At 38.4% G+C, this 23,329-nt stretch overlaps 1 protein-coding gene across 4 annotated transcripts in view; it reads left to right on the top strand.

The window, feature by feature from the left end:
• slc24a4b (solute carrier family 24 member 4b) overlaps window positions 1–18,446 on the top strand; it is a 34,480-nt gene extending 16,034 nt beyond the window's left edge. For 2 of the 4 annotated variants that reach the window (XM_032585556.1, XM_032585555.1), the window contains 15 exons: window positions 4,173–4,249; window positions 5,452–5,526; window positions 5,608–5,692; window positions 5,798–5,901; window positions 6,822–6,896; window positions 6,979–7,004; window positions 7,654–7,707; window positions 10,443–10,594; window positions 11,959–12,128; window positions 12,283–12,424; window positions 13,129–13,295; window positions 14,221–14,335; window positions 14,912–15,024; window positions 15,134–15,199; window positions 15,484–18,446. In XM_032585556.1, coding sequence (XP_032441447.1) covers window positions 4,173–4,249; window positions 5,452–5,526; window positions 5,608–5,692; window positions 5,798–5,901; window positions 6,822–6,896; window positions 6,979–7,004; window positions 7,654–7,707; window positions 10,443–10,594; window positions 11,959–12,128; window positions 12,283–12,424; window positions 13,129–13,295; window positions 14,221–14,335; window positions 14,912–15,024; window positions 15,134–15,199; window positions 15,484–15,633 — 1,571 coding nt within the window. In that variant the 3' untranslated portion in view covers window positions 15,634–18,446. The remainder of the gene's footprint in view (window positions 1–4,172; window positions 4,250–5,451; window positions 5,527–5,607; window positions 5,693–5,797; window positions 5,902–6,821; window positions 6,897–6,978; window positions 7,005–7,653; window positions 7,708–10,442; window positions 10,595–11,958; window positions 12,129–12,282; window positions 12,425–13,128; window positions 13,296–14,220; window positions 14,336–14,911; window positions 15,025–15,133; window positions 15,200–15,483) is intronic. The other 2 variants (XM_032585557.1, XM_032585558.1) reach the window with 2 other exon arrangements.
• Window positions 18,447–23,329: the final 4,883 nt, after the last annotated feature.

The raw sequence follows: 23,329 nt of genomic DNA, 5'->3' as shown, positions 1-23,329 counted from the left end.
GGAAAAAAACTCTCCGAATTTACAGCAGTTTGAAGCTGATCTAATCTTAAAATTGACCATTTACAACCCGACCACTCCATAACTCTTAAATTAATCTTCATCACATTTACATCTGTCTTGGTCATATTTAATCATTCCAGCTTACTATATTAAGTCATCATCAGCTGCTCTTGTATTAAGCAAATGGCTCTTTCAGCAGGGTTTCTTTGGTGTAAGACGTGATCTGAAAATGAAAGTGTTTAACTTCATTCAATTAATGTGACTGCATTTTAAACAGTGACGGTTTTGGTGTTGACCAGATTAATTTGCTTAACCTTTTTGCTTGATATCCATGTCTATTGGGTGTTTTTGCAGCGAACATAAAATGTTTCTTGATGGCTACAACTCTAGTTATTGCTCCAAATGAGGAAACACAGACATTACTTTAAACTAAGTCTTCTGTTGCAAAGATCTGGCTTGTGGCAAAAATGCTAAATTTGTTTTGGTCTGATCCCTCTACTGTACATCAAACAGTTGGAATCAACAACACTTTTTATCCTCTTAAAAATATCGTAATTGATACGGTTTTCCCTGAAGTGTGCTTTCCTCTTGCAAATTAGATTAGGGATTTCTATTGCATTACACCAGCTGGAGCAATAAATTCCTCTCGTGACACTTTAAGAAATCTTAAAATTGATGGTATGCATTATGAATTTTCTTGGAATTTAAAAAGGAATAGGTGATTTTCTTATAAACAACATTGAAACATTTATTGCCCACTTGTTGAAACAAATCTGAAGGACTTGTAGCTTTTAATCACAAAGCATTAATGTAGTATCACCAGTGAAATTCTTAACTAGTGTGGCACAGAGTGAAGACTGTAGCGATATTTAACAAATTCATCAGAGTAGTAAATGTGGACCTCCTAAAAGCTGCAAGTTTCAATTATTTGAGTCTTTGCCCTTAATCAGCAGTATTCTTCCAAAGTGTTACTCTTATGCAGAGTAGGGTGTGGTCTATAAAATTCCATGTTGTGTGGGACTTGAAATGTAAATTAAACGGTTTTAAAAACTTAATGTTAAAATTCTTTTTGCAGCTGATTAAAGCTTGACTGGTTTGTTGCACATTAATAATCCTAATAGGGACACTTCCCGTTAATTTCTTGGTGTCAAATGTTTTGATTTGCCTCGGTCTGTGTGGACACCATGTCCTGTCCTTGTGAGGGAATTGGCTGTGAAAGCAATGTTCATGTCTGGTTTGACCTCTGTTGGCAGCAGACGGTGGCAAACCCCATAGACGCTGTCTGATTGAATGTTTACGAGGCTGAGCGCTGACCTCCCGCCTGCCTGTCATCACTGTGCAGTCTTGGCGCTTACACCCTTTTTAGGTTCACCTTTATGCTGTCATTCAGCGACGATTACAGTGGCAAGCTGGGATTGGGTAAAGCTTTCTGCTAACTAACCTGTAGGCATGCTGGAATCCCAACTGAACATGTAGGGAGGATAAATCAACTCTTTTGATTTTTGCATGCCGTTTTAATCTAAAATTCATGTTTGAGGGCTATTTGTTGCTTATAAATCCTGTAATTGATTTTGCAGGCAGCCATCTGACACTTCAGAAAATAAACCTGTCGGATATGAAAAGATGTAAAGCTGCCTGACACAATCAATACTGTTAGATCTATGTTGGTACTCTGGTACTTCATTACAGATTAAAATAATGGTGCATGTTTGTACCGAGATTTAATTTTTTCCCCTCTCCCTAATCAAAGCTTGGACTTTTAGTGTCAGCACCTGTAGTGTGCATTCATTTAAAGTTAGTGTTTAAGATGGGAATTGGTGCATATTTCTGCCATGATTTTAATTTTGTGATGAAGTGGATGTTTGTTACTACATGGGTCAGTCAGTGCAGCATTTGAAAGCGGTAAATTCAGTTTCATGTCACGGTACTTCAGACTGATGCAGAAATGGATGCAGAGGCTCCCTTTATAGCACCATATCGCGAGGCCCCAAATGTGTTTTCAGTTTAATATTCCATTCATGTATTTTTTTTTTCTTTCTTAGACATGTTTGAGTCATGCGCATTTGACTCTATGGCCAGACAACTTGAGTAGGAATGTCATTTCTGTTACATCAGACAAAGCGCTTTGTAATAGAATTCAAGGGGTTTTGAATACATATTTTTTTTTCAGGATTTAATGCAACACACCTACTCATAATTGTGAAGAGTAATTTATGTGGAAACAAAAGGAATTCTTCTTTTTTTCCCTCTTAAGAATAAAACTCAAACAGCATTTTATTTTCAGGCTTGATTGCAAATGTTGTAGAATCACTAGTTGTATCTAAGTGTTAGATATTTTTAGTCCATCTTCTTTTAGATTACATGGAGAAAGATGAAGATTTTTAAAGTCTTAGTCTTAGATTTAGTTGTAGACTTATCCAAACATGTTTAAACGACGATCACTGCTCTGACTGTACGCTTAGGGTCATCATCCTGCTGGAAGGTGAACCTAACTCAGTCCAATACATCATGGAGCCCCTGAGTTTTCAATCAGCTTTGATCTAGTTCCACTTTTTTGGAGAAAAGCATCCCTGCATGATGCTGCCACCACCATGCTTCATGCTGGACATGATGCAGACAGGGTGGATCTATACCATTCCAGGGTTAACGGGGTTCACTTGACTGCTTATCAAGTTTCTGTCAGTTTAGATGAATGGCTTTGCCTCAGTAGGGTTGCAGTCGTGTCTTTTCTTGAACGTCTCATGAAAAGATGTAAATGGTTTGGGAACCCTGCTTTATACTTGGAATGTTTGATCTCTGACCTCCTTTCACCAATGCTCTAACAAACCCCAGAGGTTTGCAGAACGGGTGCATTTGGAATTTAAATTTAAGATGGTGGGCTTACTTGCACTTTTGCTGACTTTTATAGGCAATTGTTTGCACTGGATTTGGCAGATATCATTCTGGATTTCCACTTGTAAAAATGTAAAACTATGTATCCTTTTCACTTGTATTTTGTTAGCCTGTCAAACTCCAATAAGCATTAAAGTTGTGACAAAATGTAGTTGGAAGAGAACCTGTTTGAAGCATTAACTATTGCTGGCATGCACGCTGGCTGTTAATTGACAACCTGCTGAAAGCGCAAACCATTTCACTCTGAGATTTGATACCATATGGAGCTCACTGGGTGAAAGCCACTAAGTCTGAATCTGATGTAGACATATGGTTCTCGCTGGCAGCTTGTCTGCTATACTTGGAAACTTCAATCCACAACACTTAATATTTTTGCTTTAATTTCAGGTTAATCTAAAATAAATCTAACATGGCTGCAAGGTCCAGGTTCTGCATAGGAATATAGGAACCTGAATTTGTTCCAGTACAAAAAACAAACCACCAGTTGGCAAATAGTTGCCAGTTGTAAAATACTTTGAAATAGATTAGTCGGTCTCTGTCCCAATCATAAGACTGTCCTTTTTTTTTTTTTTTTTTTTAAAAAAGGCTCTTTAGACCTCGGGCAAGTTGCTGTCACACACTCCACCTCTGAGATTTACATAAGATTCTCCTCACTCCCTGAGGCAGTTTTCTCAGTCCTGCTCCTTGGGGTACCTTGTTTTTTTTTTGTTTTTTTTTTAGATGTTTAAGTTCAATTTCAAGCTGTTATCCAGCAACATCCTAAGGTTATTGGAGTTTTTTTTTCCTCTCTCTCTCTTTTGATCCATCAGTCCTAGTTCAACAGAATCAGATCAAACACCGCTCAACACATATGTTGCTCTCATCAGGGAAATGACCTGCCTCCACCTCCAGCCAGAGGCAATATAATTGTGACCCCAGAGATCTGAGCTGTGATCACTCTGGACTGAAGCTGGAGCACCTGATGAACCTTGGCGTGTTCATTCTGCCTGATTGCTTTAATTCTGATTTCACACTCAAGATTTTCCTCAGTCAGAATGTCTGGCTGTTTGTATTGATTAAGATGTGTGATATGCTGCAGTTTAAGTTGGGATTTTGATCAGATTCTATGAGGGTCTTTCCCCCCCACCCTAACACAAGAACAGATCTGAGTGCAAACTAAACACCCCCAGACGGAGAGCCATCATAAAGTCACAAAGTCCTGTTGGGGTGGGCTGGGTACATGAATACCTCACAGTCATGCTGCTGATGTGTTGTGACCGTGACATTTCCTCTCTTCTCAGCAATACACGAGTTCCCTGATGACCTTTTCACCAATGACGAACGAAAGAGTGGAGCCGTCCTGCTGCACATCGCAGCGGTAAGGGAGCTATCAACTGATGGGAGGCATACGCACTCAGTGTTTCTTACCGTTTTAAGTATCCTTTATTATCCTTTGTTTATAGTTTCTGTACAGAAGTGGGATTTAAAACAAATTGGAATAAACTGAATGAAATTGCTTGGCCTAAAGTAAATTATCTTGTTTTGCAAGCCTGAGTTTGCTGTATGGAGCTTTTGAAACGGGTTTGATTTAATTTAGTCAAATCAGTGCTTTAAATCCATTTCAACACGGGCAACATTATTCTTTTAAGCTTAATGTCTTACCATTAGAACATAATGTCTAAGCAATCTACCATTTTCCTTGGATTAAAAAAAAAAAGTACCAGTTAAAGAGCTTTAGTAGAATGAAACCGATTTATTTTTTTTCCCCAATATGTACAGTACCTTGAGATGACGTAATGTGCATAGGACACGAATTAGAATTTACTTTAATTTTCTCTCCTTTTGGGTTAAATGCATAACCTTAAGAATATGGCACATTTTAAAAGCATTTTGAGTTTATTGTTTTTAAAACCATATTAAGGAAAGTATTGCCATTTATTAACACAGGATTGAAAAATGTTTCATTTGGTTTTGGAAGTAAAACCTGAGATGGAGAATATGTAGCAGATTTCCAGCTCAACAAAGCTGGAATCTGCCATTGTTGCTGAAATGCAATAATTGTCAGACCTCTGAGACTTTAACAACTTTGCTTCTATTTTTAGATTAAATGTATGTCATTCTTCTGACTTGGTGTAATGTACTGGCCTCACTGATCAGCAGGATAGCCCTAAGTGTGAAAGTTTTGAGTGCTGCAGTCCTGCAGTGCCCCCTGTGGACAGCATAGAGCAGAGCATTTCTGTGAAAGCACATCAGCCTTGATGGTGTCACGACTGATCTATAATTTATAGATCTCTTCTCCGCTGCTGAAACAGGCTGAATCTCCCCCTTCCTTCTCACTGTGGGAGTATAAAGATCCTGTCAGTTTTTCTCATTGCAAGGGGAAACGTTACTGACATTGGAATTTAATGCAGATAGTTTTTTTTCCAATCTTGTACCATGGTTTGTTGTTCCCCTTTCCTTGTCCTTTAGCAGCGGTAACAAGCAGTTCTGATCTATAAAGAAAATTTCAGTTAAAGAAAAAATGGATTCATACATGCATTTTCTACACCTTATATGGATTTATCTGATTTCTCCCTTCAGACTCTTTACATGTTTCTGGCACTCGCCATAACTTGTGATGAATACTTCGTGACGTCACTGGAGAAGATCTGTGAGGTACCGTGAGGGCTTTAATCCTTTATTTTTTGTTCTCCCTAAATATTACATAACAAATTCACAATACTTTTCATATTGCAGAAACTAGATCTCAGTGAAGATGTTGCTGGAGCTACCTTCATGGCAGCTGGCAGTTCTGCGCCAGAGCTCTTTGCATCTGTCATCGGTACACACACTCACACACAGACGCACGCATGCAGGTCGTGCATACAGACGGTCCCAGATGCTCTGTGTCACTGCTGGTTCTGAGACGATCCCTCCTTGTGTGCAGGTGTCTTCATCACCCATGGAGACGTGGGGGTGGGGACCATCGTCGGCTCAGCAGTTTTCAACATCCTATGCATCATTGGTGTGTGTGGAATCTTCGCCGGACAGGTGCGTGAGTCAGAGCGAGGGACTTACTGCTGCTGCTGCATCATCTTTATTTATAGACTGTAGAGCAGCACACGTGCTGACCTGCCCCCCGCCCTCTGAGGAGAAACAAAAGCTTCTGAAATTGAGGTCTGATTTAGTTGTAGTTTGGCTTTAGAAGACGACAAAAAGCCAAAGTTTTAGCAATGACAAATGGTTCTAGAGAGCAAAGATTGAAAGATTTCTGCATTTGTTTCCATAATCGGTTGACATTTCATGCAGTTTGCTTCTTGATACTTTGTTCTATATATTTGACTCAAAAGCCTGAAATACTTCACACAGCATCATGTTAAATCAGCATAACTGATTTAACATTACAATGTCTGCACAAATGCATCATTTGTGTGATGGGTGCAATTTTTGTGCTTTTCTGTTTTTAGGACAGTACTCTTGTAGATTACAACTGCAATTATCCAAGTTGCACTTTCAAAATAAAACTTATTTCCTAAATCTTTAAATTTAGAAATTAAATGCAAAGATTTAGAAAATAATACCTTTAATTTCAATATTTGCATAAAATTATAACTGGCAAACAGTAGCACTGTGATGAAAACGTGTTTTCTTAAGATCAGACGTCTTGACCTTCACAATTGCTCTTCAATTAAACATCTGATTAGGAATTTAGCCCTTCAAACCTCACGTTTTTCCTGTTTCCATTTTCAATTCAGATTGCAGTCAAATAAAAGCACTGTGCAACATCGGCGGGTCATATTCAGAATAATTGAATAAAATACTATTCGGAATTTGCAATGTCTTGATTTAGAAGGGCTTTTCTGCACATAGTTGATGCCTTTTGATAATTCACACAATATATTTTTTTTTTTCGGTTTTCTGAAATCAAACACTTGGTACCATAACAAATGTTTCTACTTGTAAATTCTCAGGTGGTGTTGCTGACCTGGTGGGCTGTTTTCAGGGACTCCTTCTACTACATCCTATCTGTTTTAGCTTTGATTGCAGTAAGTTAACATTAGCAGTCAATACACATGCATTTTTGTGCTTGGATTTTAGATTATACTAATCTGTTCCTTTTTTCTGCAGTTCATCTACGATGAGAAGATAGTTTGGTGAGAAGATTTTCCTGTTCAGCTTTAAATGCAACGTATTCAGAGTTTAGTTGAGGTTAACTCGTATTCAACTAGTTGTTGCACAAAAATGTCAAACAAGCCAATAACATGATGCAGCTTTAGCTAAAATTGAATAGCAATACTAAAACTTTGACAAGTTACACCTGAATGAGTTTAATTTAATAGTTTAAGTGCTTCTAACACAGAAGATCAATTTTATCTTAGTGTTTGGTGTTGCTCACCATAACTGTTGGAAATATTTCTACTTATGAAAAAACATAAACAGCTAAGTGTGTAAAGGATTAGCCTTTCGCTGAGCTCACCAGTTCACAGGAACAGGTGGAACTCTGGTACTAACTTACTGCATACAAAATAAAAACTTGCTTTTACATGTTGGATATTAATATTGTAGAAATGGCAATGTTAAGAATTTAACCCAGCTGCATCTTGAGGCCAGTAACTCTTGTGCTGAAGTATCATTAACATGTCTGCATTTTACACAGTAGTAACAAATTCCATAAACATTCTCAAAATGAAATCTTTTTGAAAAGATTCATCTTTTCAATATTCTATGTTAAGAATTTATAGCTCCACATTTTCTAGAATAGAATCTGTGTTTGACTGAACTCTTTATTTTTTCCTCCTTCAGGTGGGAGAGTTTGGTGCTTGTCGTCATGTATGCAGGCTACATCCTGGTCATGAAGTGAGTTTTGCCCATTTTCAAAAACAGTTCTTGTTAGATCGGGTTTATTGGACTGATAAAGTTCTGCTTCACTCCTGTACACAAACATCTGTGAGCTGATGAGTATAAACGACTGCGCTCTCACAAGAGGGCAGTAATTTTTCCAGCTGGAGGGGAGTGTCCCATTTCTGTCCCCTGCCCAGATGGCGCACATTTTCCTCTGTATGGATATTATATGCTGCTGCTTGCACTATAAAATTGTTTTCTTTTAATTAAACAATGTGACACATTCCTCATATTTTGCAGTTCATAATTGGAAATGTGCTTAAATCCTAATTTTAGCTCTTCAACACAGCAGCCATATGTTGGCCTTCACAGAACTTGGTTCTTTTTTTTTTTTTCTAAACATAGATCTATGCGTTTATGACTATAAGTGCACTCCATTAGGCCACATTTGTCTTTACAGTCCAGACTCAATAATACCAACCATGCTGTCCTGTGCTGCTGTCTCTGTCCAGCTGGTAATCTGTGCTACACTCAGCGGCAGCCTGCTCACTCGCTGCCATAAGAGTTTAATCTTTTTCCCTCTGCAGTGGCTAAGAGCACCAGGCTTAACCGGATCATTCCCCTCCTTTCTCATTTGGAGGAATAAATGCTTACAGTAGGACATGCTGTCATGTCTCCCTTAACCCAAAATATCTGCGGAGCATTTTGGGCCGTTCAAGTCCAAATGGAGCAGAGTGCATTTAACATGGACCGTCTGGGTCTCTGATTTGAGATAATACTCCGCCTCTCCCTCGTCAGATGTGCTGAGATGAAAGCTGAAGTGGGGGGGGAAGAAAAAAAAAAAAAATGCCATAAATTATAAGCTGTACATCTCATCTCTTGAGCATTTTATGTTTGTTCTCTAAATCTAATCCTGTAACTGACAAAATGCACTCTTAATACCATTATATGCACACTGAAGTTGAGTCTTTGGGATCAAAACGAGGGATGCACAGTGGCTGTTTTAGCAAACCTGAGGGGAAAATAATGCAGTAAAGATTTTCTACTGTTTGGTTGACAGATTAACTTTATCAACCATTTGTAGGAAGAAATTAGTTTTTTAAAAAGTCTAAACTTATCCTGCTCTTTTGGGTCACTTGCTGTTGTGCAAACAGGGCCTCTTAAATATGATGGCTTGTATTTGGCTATGATGCTGCAGCACGGTATCATAACTAATTATACCAACTAGAATAGTTTCTTACTGAAATCCACAGAACATTTTTCAATGCGATGTCTCTGTTCCATGACCCATGATAAAAAAAACTTCACTATTATAAAATAACTTTTTATTATAATGAAGTGCTGGTGAGTCAGTGCTCTGTTTTAGCTGGAGGGACAAAAGTCTGCATATTCTGGGTTTAGAGAATCCAAAATGCGCAAGAACTTTTCCACTGCTGGGCCAACTGCTGGATAACTGGGTAATCTACAAAAGGTTGTCCTGTGCTTAGTCCAAGCAGTACTTGAAGGATGAGAGGGAAAAAAATGACAGAACAAGATTTACTTGTAATCATAGCCTTAAGAGCATGTGAAGCCAAAGCCTTCCAAGATATTGATTTTTATAAATTCTCTCCTAAGCCACAGATTTAAGTCTCACCTGGGCTAAAACAAGACTGGACTGTTACTCAGGGCTCAAGTTATGTTTTAAGATTAAATAAAATCTTTCACTTACAAATGAAAGTTCTAGAGTCTGGGGGTGGGGGTGAGGAGGCACAGAACATTCTCATGGTCTAATAGAAATGTTCTAGTTGGTGATGATTTGGAGAGGAATGTCTGCTGGTGTTGGTGTACCAGGTGTTAAGCAACCCTGTTCAACACCTCTGCAACCACAATGCAATAATTCATCCAAAAGAAGCCCTGATTACAGAATTTACAGTCCACGCGTGTTGTGGTTATTCCTTGCATGTCACTTTTTTTTCCCCCATTCAAATTTCCTTCAAAATGCTTGAATACAGTAATTTGAACATCAAACTTCTTTAGCAATTTGAGAAGCTTCCTGTGCATCTGGGACCTTACTATGAAACAAATAGAAAAGCAGGTTCAGCTGTTAAAGGCAGTAAGACCGTTTGGCAGATGAGCAATTTATCGGAAATGGACTTTATTTCAGGCATTTCAAGTGTTGAAGGTGTATGCAAAATATTCACATGTTTAAAAGTAAAGCAACAGAAGTCATATGAACAGTCTTTTCACATTGAATATGCACTGTATAAAATAAAAGTAATTTTCCCCAATGAATCAAAATTCTGTTTGAGGAAAAAACCTCAAATACTGACACTGAATCTGGTTGGTCTTTGTTCTCCGCTGTTATCAGGCGTTTTTTAGTTGTAATGTTCTTTGAAGATGCTGAGGGCAGAGAACGACTCTTTTACCACTCCAGCTATTACCTCTGCATACTTTATGTTCAAAGGCAGCTGTAGTTCCTTCAGTGTTTGATCCATTTTTATGTAATGGCACTGAAATGGTCTCACTGAAAATGTGTAGCTAAGAGCCTTTGATTGCCTTTTGGGAACGTTTCTTTTGGCTTTCTTTTCTGCCTCAATACAGAGTATCAGAGCAGCGTAGCTCAGCCATTTTCCATAACATTTTGTTAATGGGCCCTTGAAAATTGGGCCCTTGACAATTTTGCATAATGAAAAATAGACATTTTAAGACGCTGTTATGCTTCACCTGTCCAGCTTTTTTTAATTGGATATTTTTCCCTCCTTCCTCCCTAGATTTAACTCCAGCATGCAGCGGTTTTTCATGGGGAAGTCTAACAAAAATGTGGCTAATGGTAACGCTGCAACCAGCAGCGAGATGGAGGACGGTAATGCTTGTTTTGACTATGTTTGGGATGACGACCCGTCGTCACCTTTACTCTCTCCAGGTAAGGTTAATCAGACAGGCCGGGTCCCAGCTGAGTGGTTAAGTCTGATTCTCTGGCAGTCTGAAGACTACTTGCTGGATTTTTCTTCTCCTGAGGGATCTGTGGCTTTGCTTTCTGCTAAACTAACACAGCCAGTGCTTTTTTTTTATATATATATATATACTAATGACTTGATATCAATATTAGAAATGTTTTTGAAGGTAGCATGATGTGATCTCTGCTCCATCTTGATTTGTGTTAATAATCTTAGGTTAATTATCCAATACAAACCATTATGGGTGAGGCATCACTCTCCATCAGGTTCATAAGAGTCTTGTCTAATGAAACCTCACTTTCTCACAACGTATGAAATCAGGCTCATGATGCCTCCAAGCCACAGTCCTCCCTCTATTCTGCACTTAATCTTTAAATTAAAAAATAACCTGTTTCAGAAATGTAACTCTTCCAAGTCTGACTGCATTACTGCTAACATGCCTGTCTGTTTAGCCTTACTAAACCTACTCTCACTTTGTCAGTGTTGTGCTGCTCTGCCAGTTTTTCTGCTTGCATCCTGCTTTTCTCCTGCCAGTCTCTGGAGCGTAGACCTACTCACTCCTGAAGTGGTAATGAATTTCGCAAGAGGAACTGTTTACACCAGCTCTGTTTACGTTGTTAATTTATGTGCATTGGTGCATGCTTAAGTAGTCAAATTAAGGCTGGGTTAAACTAATAAGTGTACCGTCTTATTCCCTGTGCGTGCAATCTAAAAGCTTCTTTTTCAGCAAATGAAAAGATATGAAGTTTCACTTGAATTATTTACTTTTAAGGATATAATCTAAAATCTCAAGTCAAACTTTCAGTGTTGCAAGTTTTGAAATCAATTCTGTTTCTGTATTTATACAGCACATCAGTGAGCTGCCAACCAAACTATAGCACATAGGATTAAGATGTGCCAAAAATTTGATCCGTGGAGATCATCTTTACTGTAGAGTAGCTTGTCCTTTCCTGATGAAATTTGACTACAGTTAAACTTTTTTTGAAATTAAAATGTGCAAGTTAAGTCTTGACAGATTGAAAGTTAAGTTTGGGGGAATATGAATACTAGCTACAATGTTCTTCATATCCTCATTTATTAAACTCCATATCGTTTTTGTTCCACATTTATAGCCAATATTTCTGGTATAGACTAGATAAACTCCAATGTGATCAATTCTCCATTTTGGCCGATGGTTCTGAAATAAATTGCCCATGGCCTTCCTTGAGTTCCTCGTAGGTGTTGTAAAATTTAAGTTTGCATTTTGGGTGCAATAACTTCAGTTGTATATGTTTTTTTTCTTTTTTTTTTTGTTCCTCACAAACTTCAATTTGTGCCTTCATCCCTACAGTCAAGCCGAGCAAGGCTTACAGCCGCGGCTCAGTGGTGATGGTGGATGAGATGATGAATGCCAGCCCATCAAAGTTCCGCTTTCCTGAGGCTGGACTCCGCGTCATGGTCACCAGCCACTTCGGGCCCAAAACCCGCCTTCGCATGGCCAGTCGGCTCATCATTACAGAGGTACAGCGGGCCGTTGTTGCCGCATTCAGTTTGGTGACTTTGAGCAGAGATATATTTCGTCCATATTTGTCTGCAGAAGTGAGCTCAGTTTGAAAATGTTTGTAGCAGCAAGTCTGCTTGTGTGCCCTTTGACTTAGTTTCTTTTTTCTGAAAGCGCCAGAAGTTGGTGCAGGCGTCCAATGGTGTGGAGACGCAAGTGATTGATGGGAAGGTTGAAATCGAGAACGGAAACGTACCAGAGGACAAACCCACGGAGGCAGAAGAAAACGACACAATTTCACCGTTTCATATTCCAAGTATGTGATTTAGAAACTTGCATAAATGTCTGATCTAGTATATTTTGAGACGGTGTAAAAGATCTAATTTGTACGTTCATAATTTAAGACAGTTGTATATTCTCTGAGGTGGTGATATAAATAAGTTATTGAAATTCCTAGTTGGGCAACTTGAATTGTTTTGCTGACGTCTCTTTTAAAATGAGTTTTGCTGTCTAATGGATGAACTAATGATAATCAAATGGCTCAAAGCAAGGCTGCCCTTCTGTCTCTACTGATGTGATGAAGGTCCAATTTATCATTAAACTATAATTTATTATTAAAGTGTTTATGCACTTACAAAGTTCAAATGAAGTGAAAAGAGGAAATACTTGATTCTGTTGGTTTAAAAACTTTAAGGAGATGGTGTGTCATATTTTAAACAGTAATTACTCAAATTTTGGCCATCCTATTTTATGTATATAAATACATTTTCATAAAATCTGGATTTTTCTCTATTTTTTTTATTTAAATGCATTCAAATGGGAAATTCCCGCTTAATCAGAAATATTTCCAATAATCCAGGCTTAGCAAGGAAGTACGGGTACAGTGGATGCTTTAACCAACTTGATCTAATCCTAAAGGTCGGGGAGAAGGCAAAACTCTAATAAAATATTTCACTTTGTATATTTAATGTAATGTTGTCTTGACAGTTATAAGGCAGTCATTAATGGTTCCTCCTGCAGGGGGCGTGGGCAGCAAGATCAAGTGGCTGATCTCATGGCCTCTGCTCCTGCTGCTGTTCTTCACCGTCCCGAACTGTGCCAAGCCTCGCTGGGAGAAATACTTCATGGTCTCCTTCATTCTGTCCACTGTCTGGATTGCAGTCTTCTCATACTTGATGGTCTGGATGGTGAGTTTATTTTACTGTGATTCTGCTGTGGTGGAATTTATTTTCTGAATTAAACCGATGTGCAGTATGCAAATATTTAAAACAGTCAGCAAACCAGTGTCTTAATTTCTGTTGCATAAAATGTCTTTTAAACTTGTGGCACTGAACTTTTCTGCCTATATTGACGGCTATAGAAATGCTCCCAATCTAAATTTAGGGCATTTACTTTAAGAAAAGCTACATTAGTAAGACAGTGAATATTTTCTTATAAATTCATGTTTTATTTCTCTGAAAAATTGTGATTTAACTGGGCTTAGATTACTGTTTTCACTCAAGCAAAAACATCAGCCAGTCTTGCCTTTGGTTGAAATGACTTCAGTGAGAAGCTTCTTGTACCAATCAGTCTGACATCACTGAGGAAAGCTTGTCCCACTCTGCACAATATTTCTTTGCCATTTTAAGTGTGAATAAATGTTGAGGGATGTCGTAATTTCTCATTTGAAACTTATTTCAGCTTCTGAAAATTACTTTTTGTTTCTTTCCCTGATAAAAATTGTTACGAATCTGAGACAAACGGGCTAGGAAGGAACTACATAATTTATTTACACCATTTAAATTAAATGCAGAAATCTGTTTTTGCTGTTCAATAAATGAGGAGTAAAAGAGTAATTCTATTGGTGGAAGCTTCAGCAGTAATAAAGTGTAGCAATGGTATTTGGGGACAATGTACCCTGAAAGGTAATTTACTTCAACATTGATTTATGTATATTAGGTCTGTTTGTTGTCACTTCAAGCTACAAGCAGCACAAATTTTGATTAAGACAATCAATCAAATGCTGAAATCATGCTAAAGATTTATTGTCTCAAAACAGTTTACATTAAGAATTCGCTCGAACACTTTTGGTAAGAAACTGCAGATAACCTGGCCTTATCTGTGTCTCTTTAGGTCACTATAATCGGCTACACCTTGGGCATCCCGGATGTTATCATGGGCATCACGTTCCTGGCTGCTGGCACGAGCGTTCCAGACTGCATAGCCAGTCTCATTGTGGCACGACAAGGTATTACATTACCTACCTGGGAAGACGTAATTTACTTTTAGAAGATATTCTTAGGTTTGTTGATGCAGGAACAGAGTTCCGTGTGGATCTCTTTACATAAATGGGAAGGCTGATTAGAGCTGTGGTGGGTTTTAGGTTTTTGGTTCAATGGAAACTTGGAGGCTTAATGTCTGGCCATTGATTTTTTAACATTTTTGGATCTATTCTTGGGAATTGAAATTTTAACCAGTTATTAGCATGTCAAGGGCATTATTTGATGCAAATATTGTTCCAGAAGATTTTATGATTAACTTTTTCTCTTTTTTTTTTTTTTTTTTTCACTTTCAATTTATTTGGTTCAAAAAATACTATTATTTAAAATCGTGTTTTACTTGAATGACAAGAAAAAACCCTTGGACTGAACTTACAGTTGATCTTAAGTCTTCCCAAGAGAACGTTCATTTCATGGTGTCTTGACATTGAGAAATAAGTTTTTATTCATCATTATACTTTTGCCATGATCTATGTATGTACAAAGATTTTGCTCTAAAAGAAAGCTTTGATCTGTGCTGTAATAACTTTTTTTTTTTACTTCAGGTTTGGGAGATATGGCAGTGTCTAATACAATTGGCAGTAATGTCTTTGACATCTTGGTGGGACTCGGAGTTCCCTGGGCAATGCAGACTATGTGTGTGAACTATGGATCCGAGGTTGGTTTACATTTGATCAAGAATACAGCTTTTGATCAGTTTATACAAGAATGTAATTTAATACAAGAGACTGAGGATCTATTAGCCAGCTACTCGCCTTTTGTTTCAGGTGATGATCAACAGTCGGGGACTGCTGTATTCAGTGGTACTTTTGCTGGGCTCTGTGGCCCTCACGGTGAGCATTAAATGCTAATCGCACTTTAAGTCAGACAATTTTTGCTTTGAAAAGAACTTTAGGGGTTATAAATGGTTTTGCTCTGCATTTCAAATGTCCAACCACAACACATTTCAATGTATTTTGAGGTTTATGACGACGCTCGACAACGTACTGCTGATTTGTGTCTTGGAAGGGAAGAATGCGTGCTTTTCAGAATGTTTTTTTTTGTATACAGCTACAGCCTGACTTTTTGCCCATTTGAAGTTGTGCAGATTTTTATGTTTGCCTTTCTATATGTGCAGGTGTCGGGCATCCACATAAACAAGTGGCAGCTGGATTTAAAGCTGGGCGTCTATGTCCTGGTCTTGTATGCCGTGTTCCTCTGCTTCTCCATCATGATCGAGTACAACGTCTTCACCTTTGTCAACTTGCCCATGTGCATGGAGGATTAGAGCTCAGCAGCATGCAACGATTACCAAAACCTCAAAAATCCACTTTGGCAACCTGAGTTTTTTTTTTTGTTTTTTTTTTCTCAATAAATTGGACCTATCTGGCGACTTTTTGTTTTCCCCCTTTGCTTGCAGTCTTTATTTTTAAATGTTTAATAGAAATCTAATTTTCTTATAAGGCAGTGCTTTGTAGCTGTGAACTCTACGTTTCCAAATTGCCCAGTCATCACACAGCACTGGTCCTTTTTGCTCGTTCTTTCAGGTCGTCGTCAGCGTCTTAGTTTCTCTGTACGCCTGCTAACTTTCCACCCATCAAGCATGCCTTTAGATGTCGTGGACCTCCAGAATCAGAAGTGCCCCTTTTTGATTTCACTGTTCTCACTTTTAGAGTTTTCAGATCAGAACAATCTGTTCCACATCAGGCACTTACTAAACCCAAACTTTATTAAATGTTAAGCCATTGTTAAAAGATTTGTGAAATTATTACGGTCAGGATTTTCCCCCTCTCAAACCAAGAAAAGAGGGAAGAAGGTCTTGCGTTGGCATCTCCCCTCCTTTAGCTCGGACCACACCCCCCAGGATGGCTTTAGGCAACAGGGAGCTGATGCTGTTAGTGCTTTACTCCACCCCAACCCTCGCCTGCTTTCCTAATCTGCTTTCCTAAAGACCTTTTTGTCAGGACACTTTAATTCAACATGTATCGCAGTCCAGATCTAGTGACTGTGATGGTGTTATGCATCTGCACCAGTGCACAATGTAAATTTGTAAACACTTTTTTTGTATTTATTTTTTCAAAAAAAAAAGAAGAGAAGGTTTTGTCTAGTTTGAAATGTAGAAACGAGCTTGTTGCAAATATCAGACCTTGTTCGTCTTTCACTGAACGCTAATTGCACATTGAAAATGCTTTTCTTGCTCTTTGTGTTGAGATTGAAACCTCGGATGCGAGGTGTACCTGGCTGATGACGGCCCAGCTTTAGCCTTTCTGTTTATCCTTCTGCACAAATCAAGATTGGGAGGGAAAAAAAATATCTCAATCTGTCAGATGCATCTTTTAGTCTTTATCAAATGATACTCATTCAAAGATGGCTGCAGAAGGATGGTAGTTGTGCTCGTTGCAGTGATGCACCCTGGCCTGTAGGGGGCACTGCAGCCCCTCTTAGTCCAGAGCGGGCAATCAGTTCCACCAGTTATCAGGGAAACTAAGATTGACAGTTTATGGAGATGATGATCTTGCTTTTTTTTTCTTGCGTTGTATGTAGATATTGCACTTTAACAGCTGTCCTCTCATTCTGAATCAACTAGTGCTTCCTTCTGTGCGTTTGTACTTTCAGTGTATACATGTCGGCGTGACTGTGTGTGAAAGAGAAACGGTGTGTGTGTGTGTGTGGGTGTACGTGCTCATTCTGGGCTCGCGTCAACTTTCTCAAACTGACTGGAACCTTTTTAACAATTTGAGCACACCTGTATCTGTCTGCAGTGCATGCTGGGACACGAAAACAAAGCGCCTCCACAGCACAGCAAAAGGTCGAGGGCTTCCGGGCAGTTTCTATGGCTACTGCCTGGCCCACTTTACAAAAAAAAAATGGCAGCTAAGAGCACTGCAATCCAGACATTTTGACACGATGCAAAAATGCCTGTAAAAAGTCCAGGAGTGGGGGTGCAGAGACTATTAAAGTGTATGTGTGTATGAAATGTTTTGTGTTGAATAATCCTCCTCGGCCACATTGTTGGCAGAGGGCACTTGTATATGCAATCTAAATGTAAAGAATTTATGTGACAAAGGCCCCTGCAAGGTTGCCATATAATGACGGGGCATCCTGTGGAGATTTGATGTCAGTTTGTCTAGTATTCCTTAATGTGTGAGCTCACAGGTGTGTGAAAGCTGAAGAACTGTGCACAGAAAATGGACATGACTGGAGCAGTGGCTTTGTGGAAACGCTCATCTTCTCCCGCTTTTTATTTTTTTTCTTCCTGTGGCTTTCCACTCTGGTACCAGGGCATTAACTCCTCGCCGGCCCCAGCGGAAGGAGCAGCGGGGCAGGATGCAGAACGCATTTGTCTGCCCCCAGGACTCTTTATTGTACACGGCAGAGCAAGGAAAATACAAAATACTGGACCCCTCCTTAGTCTGCCGATCTGCTGGGGTTCATATGGCTTTGTGACCCCACAGGGCCTACAAACCCCTCCTACTCCTCTGTACAAGACCTCCGGAGCGTAACTTTTTTTTTTTTTTTTTAATGCTTTCTCAGAAGACTGCATGGCGGTGCTGATCTGAATAGTGTTGCTCCATTTGGTTAGGTACCGATTGTCAGGTCACAGCATAATAGTTTAAGAACTTTTTTTTTTTCTTTTTTTGTGTGTGTGTTTTATTTTTTGTCCTAACTTGAAAATGTTTTAAATGGCTGGCATTTTTGCTCCAAAGTCATTTGTGTTGGGGAGGGAAGGTCAAAAGAAAGTTGGATGTCATGTTTGGAACTTTGCATAAACCAAGATTGTACGGACATGTTGTGTACAAAATACGCCCACGCACTTGAGGAAGCACATTAGAGAAGGCAATTTGACACTAGAGGACTGGTATCCATTGATTGAATGCGACCTAATGCACTGTGAGCTCAATGTGATGTGGGAGTTGTTTGTCAAGAAAAAAAAAAGATAAATATATTTAATGTAAAGTTAGTTACTATTAAAATATTACTGAGGACATCTGTATAACTTATATGAATGTATTGTCTTGCTATACTGGACATATCCAACCAATGCATTTTACTGTAAAGCAATAATGTGAAGAAAAAAATAAAATGACAAAATGACTCCTACACATTTCTCACGATTTGCCTTCCATTCTGGCATTGTCAATGTTGTAACTATTAAGTGGTTTTCTTTTTTTTTTGTTTACTATATTGGCAAATTGAGATTTGAGTTGGGCTTTTATTTTCTAAGAGTTAACACTTAGTTTTAAGTCTTTGTCCCACTTTAGAATAATGGGGTGCTTTGTGGGGTGGAAGCTCGGCTGGAGACCGCAGCTCTGAGGAGCATTGAGAGAACAAGCCTTCAGGTTCCCCCGAATCCTCAGACATTCATGAAAGAATCAAAGCAACACTCCAGGTATGTTTTTGATGAGGGAATAACATGAAGCTCAGACAATTTTACATAATCCTTCCCCTCTCTAAGTTCTGATAAAGGACGTAAAGATTGATCCAAATCCATGACGTACAAAGTTTCCAAATTAAACTACTATTCAACGAAGTACAACCATTTAACATTAGCAAACCTTTAAAAGTAAATAAGCGTCTGATTGCCTGAAATGCTGCACTGCTCCGTGTGCATGCAAATTCTCCCCTTGTGATTTAGTTTAATGTATATTTTAATTGGCTACATCTAACGCCACTGGAGGACAACTTCAGACTTGCTGACTCTTGAATTGTTCTTGATGTAAGCAATTTGAAATGCGGAATGGATCTTCCTTGATGAGAAAGCCTCAAGGTAAAGTTAATGAGTTGGATGTACTCATCATGCTTGCATTTATGTAATATCCATAATTTGAACATTTCTATTTCAACTGACTGGAAATTCAGTTTCTCCCTTTTTTTTTCTTTATGTAATAAAATATGATGTTTTCAAGATGGTAATATTTACGAATCAGTTTTTGAGGTCTATGCGAAAAAGACACATTTGGCTTAACAGCTACAGTAGCCTTCAATAATGGGGGGAGAGGGATTTTTATTTGCAAAGCTAAAGTCCAGTTGTAACACTTAGGGGCTTTTTTTTCACCCCATCAAGCAATCTGGACACTTTGTTTTTTCACCCAGCAGGGGGCAATGTTGCAGCACGTTTCATTTGTCGTCTTCAACAAACTTTGGAGCTGAAAATGGAGCTCATGAGTGCGAATCCTCCACTCTGATGTAAAGTTAACAAAGTGCAACTAAAATGAAAAAAGACAACTGGAGTTTTTACATGATTTCATCTGCACAAAGTGTGCCAAACATGATTTGTTAATAATGGATGTTGACGTCCTTCATCAGCCAGACAGGCAGCCATCTGGTGAGACCAGCCTGGTCTGTGCCGGCTACTGGTGCTTCTCCTTAATGAGCCACCCTCTTGGCTAGCTTGTGGAAGTTAACAAGCCTCGCTGTCAGCCGTGATCTCTTGCACTGACGAGTTCCACTTCTGCCCCCTAACAAGCCCGTTTGGGTGGCAACTGCTCGTCTCCTGTGAATGCTGGCCCTGCTCCCACATTTGTTGTACCACTTTTAGAGACGAGGCCCACGCATCCTGGCCTTGACGTATCCAGTTGCAGAATTCCACTTTCAAAAGTTGTTTATCTTTTCACCCACCGCCTCCACAGTTTTATAGTTGGGGGATATTTTCTTTCCTTATTTGTGTGTTGCCAGTATTTTTGACAACTACTTCGCTGTTTGGGTAAATTGCTGTGCTTCAGTGATGGATGATGGGGAAACTGACTTGCTGCAGTCCTTGTGCATGGAATGGTTTGGATTGCCCTCAGCTCTCCATAGGATGAAGTTTGTATTTTCTCCATTAAATGATTTTAGGTTGCAGAGTTCTTCTGCCTCTCAGCATACCAAATAACATTTTTGTTCAAGACACTGTTTTCTGGCTCCGTGTGTAACGCAAACCACATACGAAAAAATAAAATATGGAGTGTTGTTCACCCAAGTCTAGAAACTGACCTGCAGATATTTTTCTTGACACAAAGTCAAGGAAAGGCATTGTTGAAAGAAATCGCCAATAATTGCAACTTGTTTGCCACAAGCCAGAGGCCATAGACGTGTGGAGCTTGAATATATTTTCTATTTTTTGGAGTCTGTGTGATGGGAAAAGTAATGCTGCACACCACCTTTAACACCCCATGTCTGGAGTAGAAGGAAAAACAGCTGCAAAGATACAGAGTAATCCTGGAAAAAATATGTTGTTAGAACCTGAAAAAGACTTGGCTGAGTCAGAGAGTCACCATCCATAAAAACAGCAACTCTAACTACAGCCAGAGTTAATATGTTTTTAGATCAAAGGGTCTTGGGAAAAGATCAGAAAGTCTAGACCTAAATTCATCTGAATCCCAATAAAATATGATCAAGTTTGTGGTTGTATCAATAAATTGCTAAACTATGAATACTTAAAAAAAAAAGATTCCCATGAAACAGTATTTGTTACAAGAATTTAAGTTTGCTATGCTCATATCTCATGCTCTATTAATGTCTTTGACATAAACGACTATTTCTAATGGAGTCAAATGAGAATAAGAACAAAATGGTAGACGTTAAAATCATTCCTTTTTGGTGGAGGTTTTATTGAACAGTTTCTGATGAAAAATCTCTGGTTCTCTTTTACCTAACCTTAAATCTGAACTAGTTGAAGAATCTCAGGACTCCAAAGATGGCGATGTTATTCACTCTCAATGCCTTCTTATGCTTTTCTGGGTTTTCTTAAGTTTATCATCAGGTTATTCATCAGAATCCTTGATTTTCTCGTCTTTCTGTGAAAACACCTACAACCATGAAATGCACTGGGTCCATTTATCATAAAACCTTTTCACAAAAAGCCCTAAGCGGTCCATTTCTGCTGTTTTCCATTATCCCCTCATAACCTTTGTGGTATTTTAACAACTTGCACAGTAACAGTAAAATAAGTAGAAATGAATCCAAAGGGAATTAATCTGAATCACAGTGACATTTACATTATCAGAGCTGCAACCTGTGAACACTAGTTCCTTTTTTTGCATACCCTTTTTAATGGAGTCACTTTTAAAATGCCATGAACATAAAGCTGCTAACCCAAAGGTATTCCACACTGAACCGAGCATCTTTCAGTCACAATACTCTCTCAGCTTTGAATTCTGCTCATCTTTTTATGAAAGCTTCCACAGCTGTGGATTGTAGATCAGTGATTAATCCATCGCTGACAGTCCGTGAAGGCAGCACAACACCTTATCAATGTGTTTTTGAATACTAAATAGTGATCCATGGTGAATTTAGGAGAGTGCAATGAAAACAGATGGTTGTGATAAAAACGTACAGAAAACCGCCCTAAAGCACCGATTCATTTTAATGAAGATTATTTGCATTTCGATAGCACTTTCTGTGCTCTTAAGACTTTGTCACTAAAAAAAGACAATTTAAACTCTCTTCTGGTGATATCTGACAGAGGAACTGAGGTGCTGTTTGGTTACACAAATTGTAAACAAATTTAAGGCAAGTGCTTAAATGCTAATTTCTGTTTATTTAAAGTAGCAGAGCTATACCATGAATGAAATCAAAATGATTTTGCTGACATTTCTGTTTTAATAAATATGTCAGAGCAATTCTTATACTCTACTATACCTACCAATAAATTGTTTGCCTCATTGAAATATTATTGTTACCAAAAACATTGACCTTGTCACGGATGTTGGCCCACTATTGCTTTGAACAAAACTGTATGTTGCGCTAATCTGCTGTCATCAAACTCACCTGTTCTTTCGGTCAAATGTTCTTTTTTTTTTTCTATTGTTTTTCAGAAATGCTATTTGTCTGACAATGATATTAATTGCTTCTTAACTTTCAAAAATCAGCATTGCATTCAGTAACCAAACAGTTATTTTAATTTTGAATTTTAAATCTTTGCGAAACTTTGATCAACATTTGTATTTTACTGTTCTTATGGTTCACAAAACCAACATAGTCCCCTACTCTTGTTTATTTATCAACAAGAAAATGTGCATTTTCCCAATGCACATTAAAATTCCATTACCTGTCATGCCATATAGATTTCTACTGAGGGAAAAATATGCAAATCTTTTCCAGGCTTTTTTTAAAAAATGAACGTTACTTTAAAAAAAATTATAATAATAATAATCTGTAATTTTCTCACATTTGCTGACCAACTGAACGGGAACGCTTTTGAGCTGTGTTGCAAGCCTAAAATTCAAAAATGAATTATTAAAATGATCATGGGACACAACATGAAATACCCAGTGGTAACAGTGTCTGCAATAAAGTAAAAGTCAAAGAAGGTAAATTATTCATCAGTTTCTCACATTCTGATAGGTCTATAGTGGGGAAGGAAAAGACAGAAAGAAAGAAACCTATTAAATGTTGATTTACATAAAGCCAGGGTTCTACTGTAGGTGACTAAGTTTTCAGTCGTGTTTTTAACTGGTACTTTTTCATAGAAATGGTTTACTGTTTCGTGCCCTATAAAGATAAACTAAAGGATGTTTTAAAGCTGATAAAACCACATTGTAGAAACTACTTTTCCCTCCGGCAGCATATGAACTGACTTTGGCTCGCCATGGTCACGTTAAACAACATTCTTTGTGATACTGAACAAACAACTTTTAGAATACTCCAATAATTTTCTTCCTGAGGGCAAGTTGCGGCTGACTGCTGTGTGAACACTGTGTCGGTCAGGAGATCATGTATGCTTAATGTTTCTATGGAGACATTTTATTCATTGATTCCATGGCTTTTGTCCATCCATTTTAAGCTAATAGGTCAACAAACTAATGCCCGAAGCTACATGCACATCTCAAAGAGAGTCATTTTGAGATGTAAGAAGCCAAAATAAACGTATTGGGATTTCTTCAATGAGAAATTTTACACAAATGACAAAACATGCAACACCGAGTCAGCAAACTGGCATTAAGAATGATCATTTTTGTGCAAACAAAATTGCAAAGAAGAGTAAATTAAGTTTTTTTGATGTC

This window comes from Xiphophorus hellerii, chromosome 15 (assembly GCF_003331165.1).
Source record: "Xiphophorus hellerii strain 12219 chromosome 15, Xiphophorus_hellerii-4.1, whole genome shotgun sequence".
In the NCBI taxonomy this organism is placed as follows: domain Eukaryota; kingdom Metazoa; phylum Chordata; class Actinopteri; order Cyprinodontiformes; family Poeciliidae; genus Xiphophorus; species Xiphophorus hellerii.
Note: the sequence above shows the minus strand (reverse complement) of the source record. Positions and strands in the feature narration are given on the sequence as shown.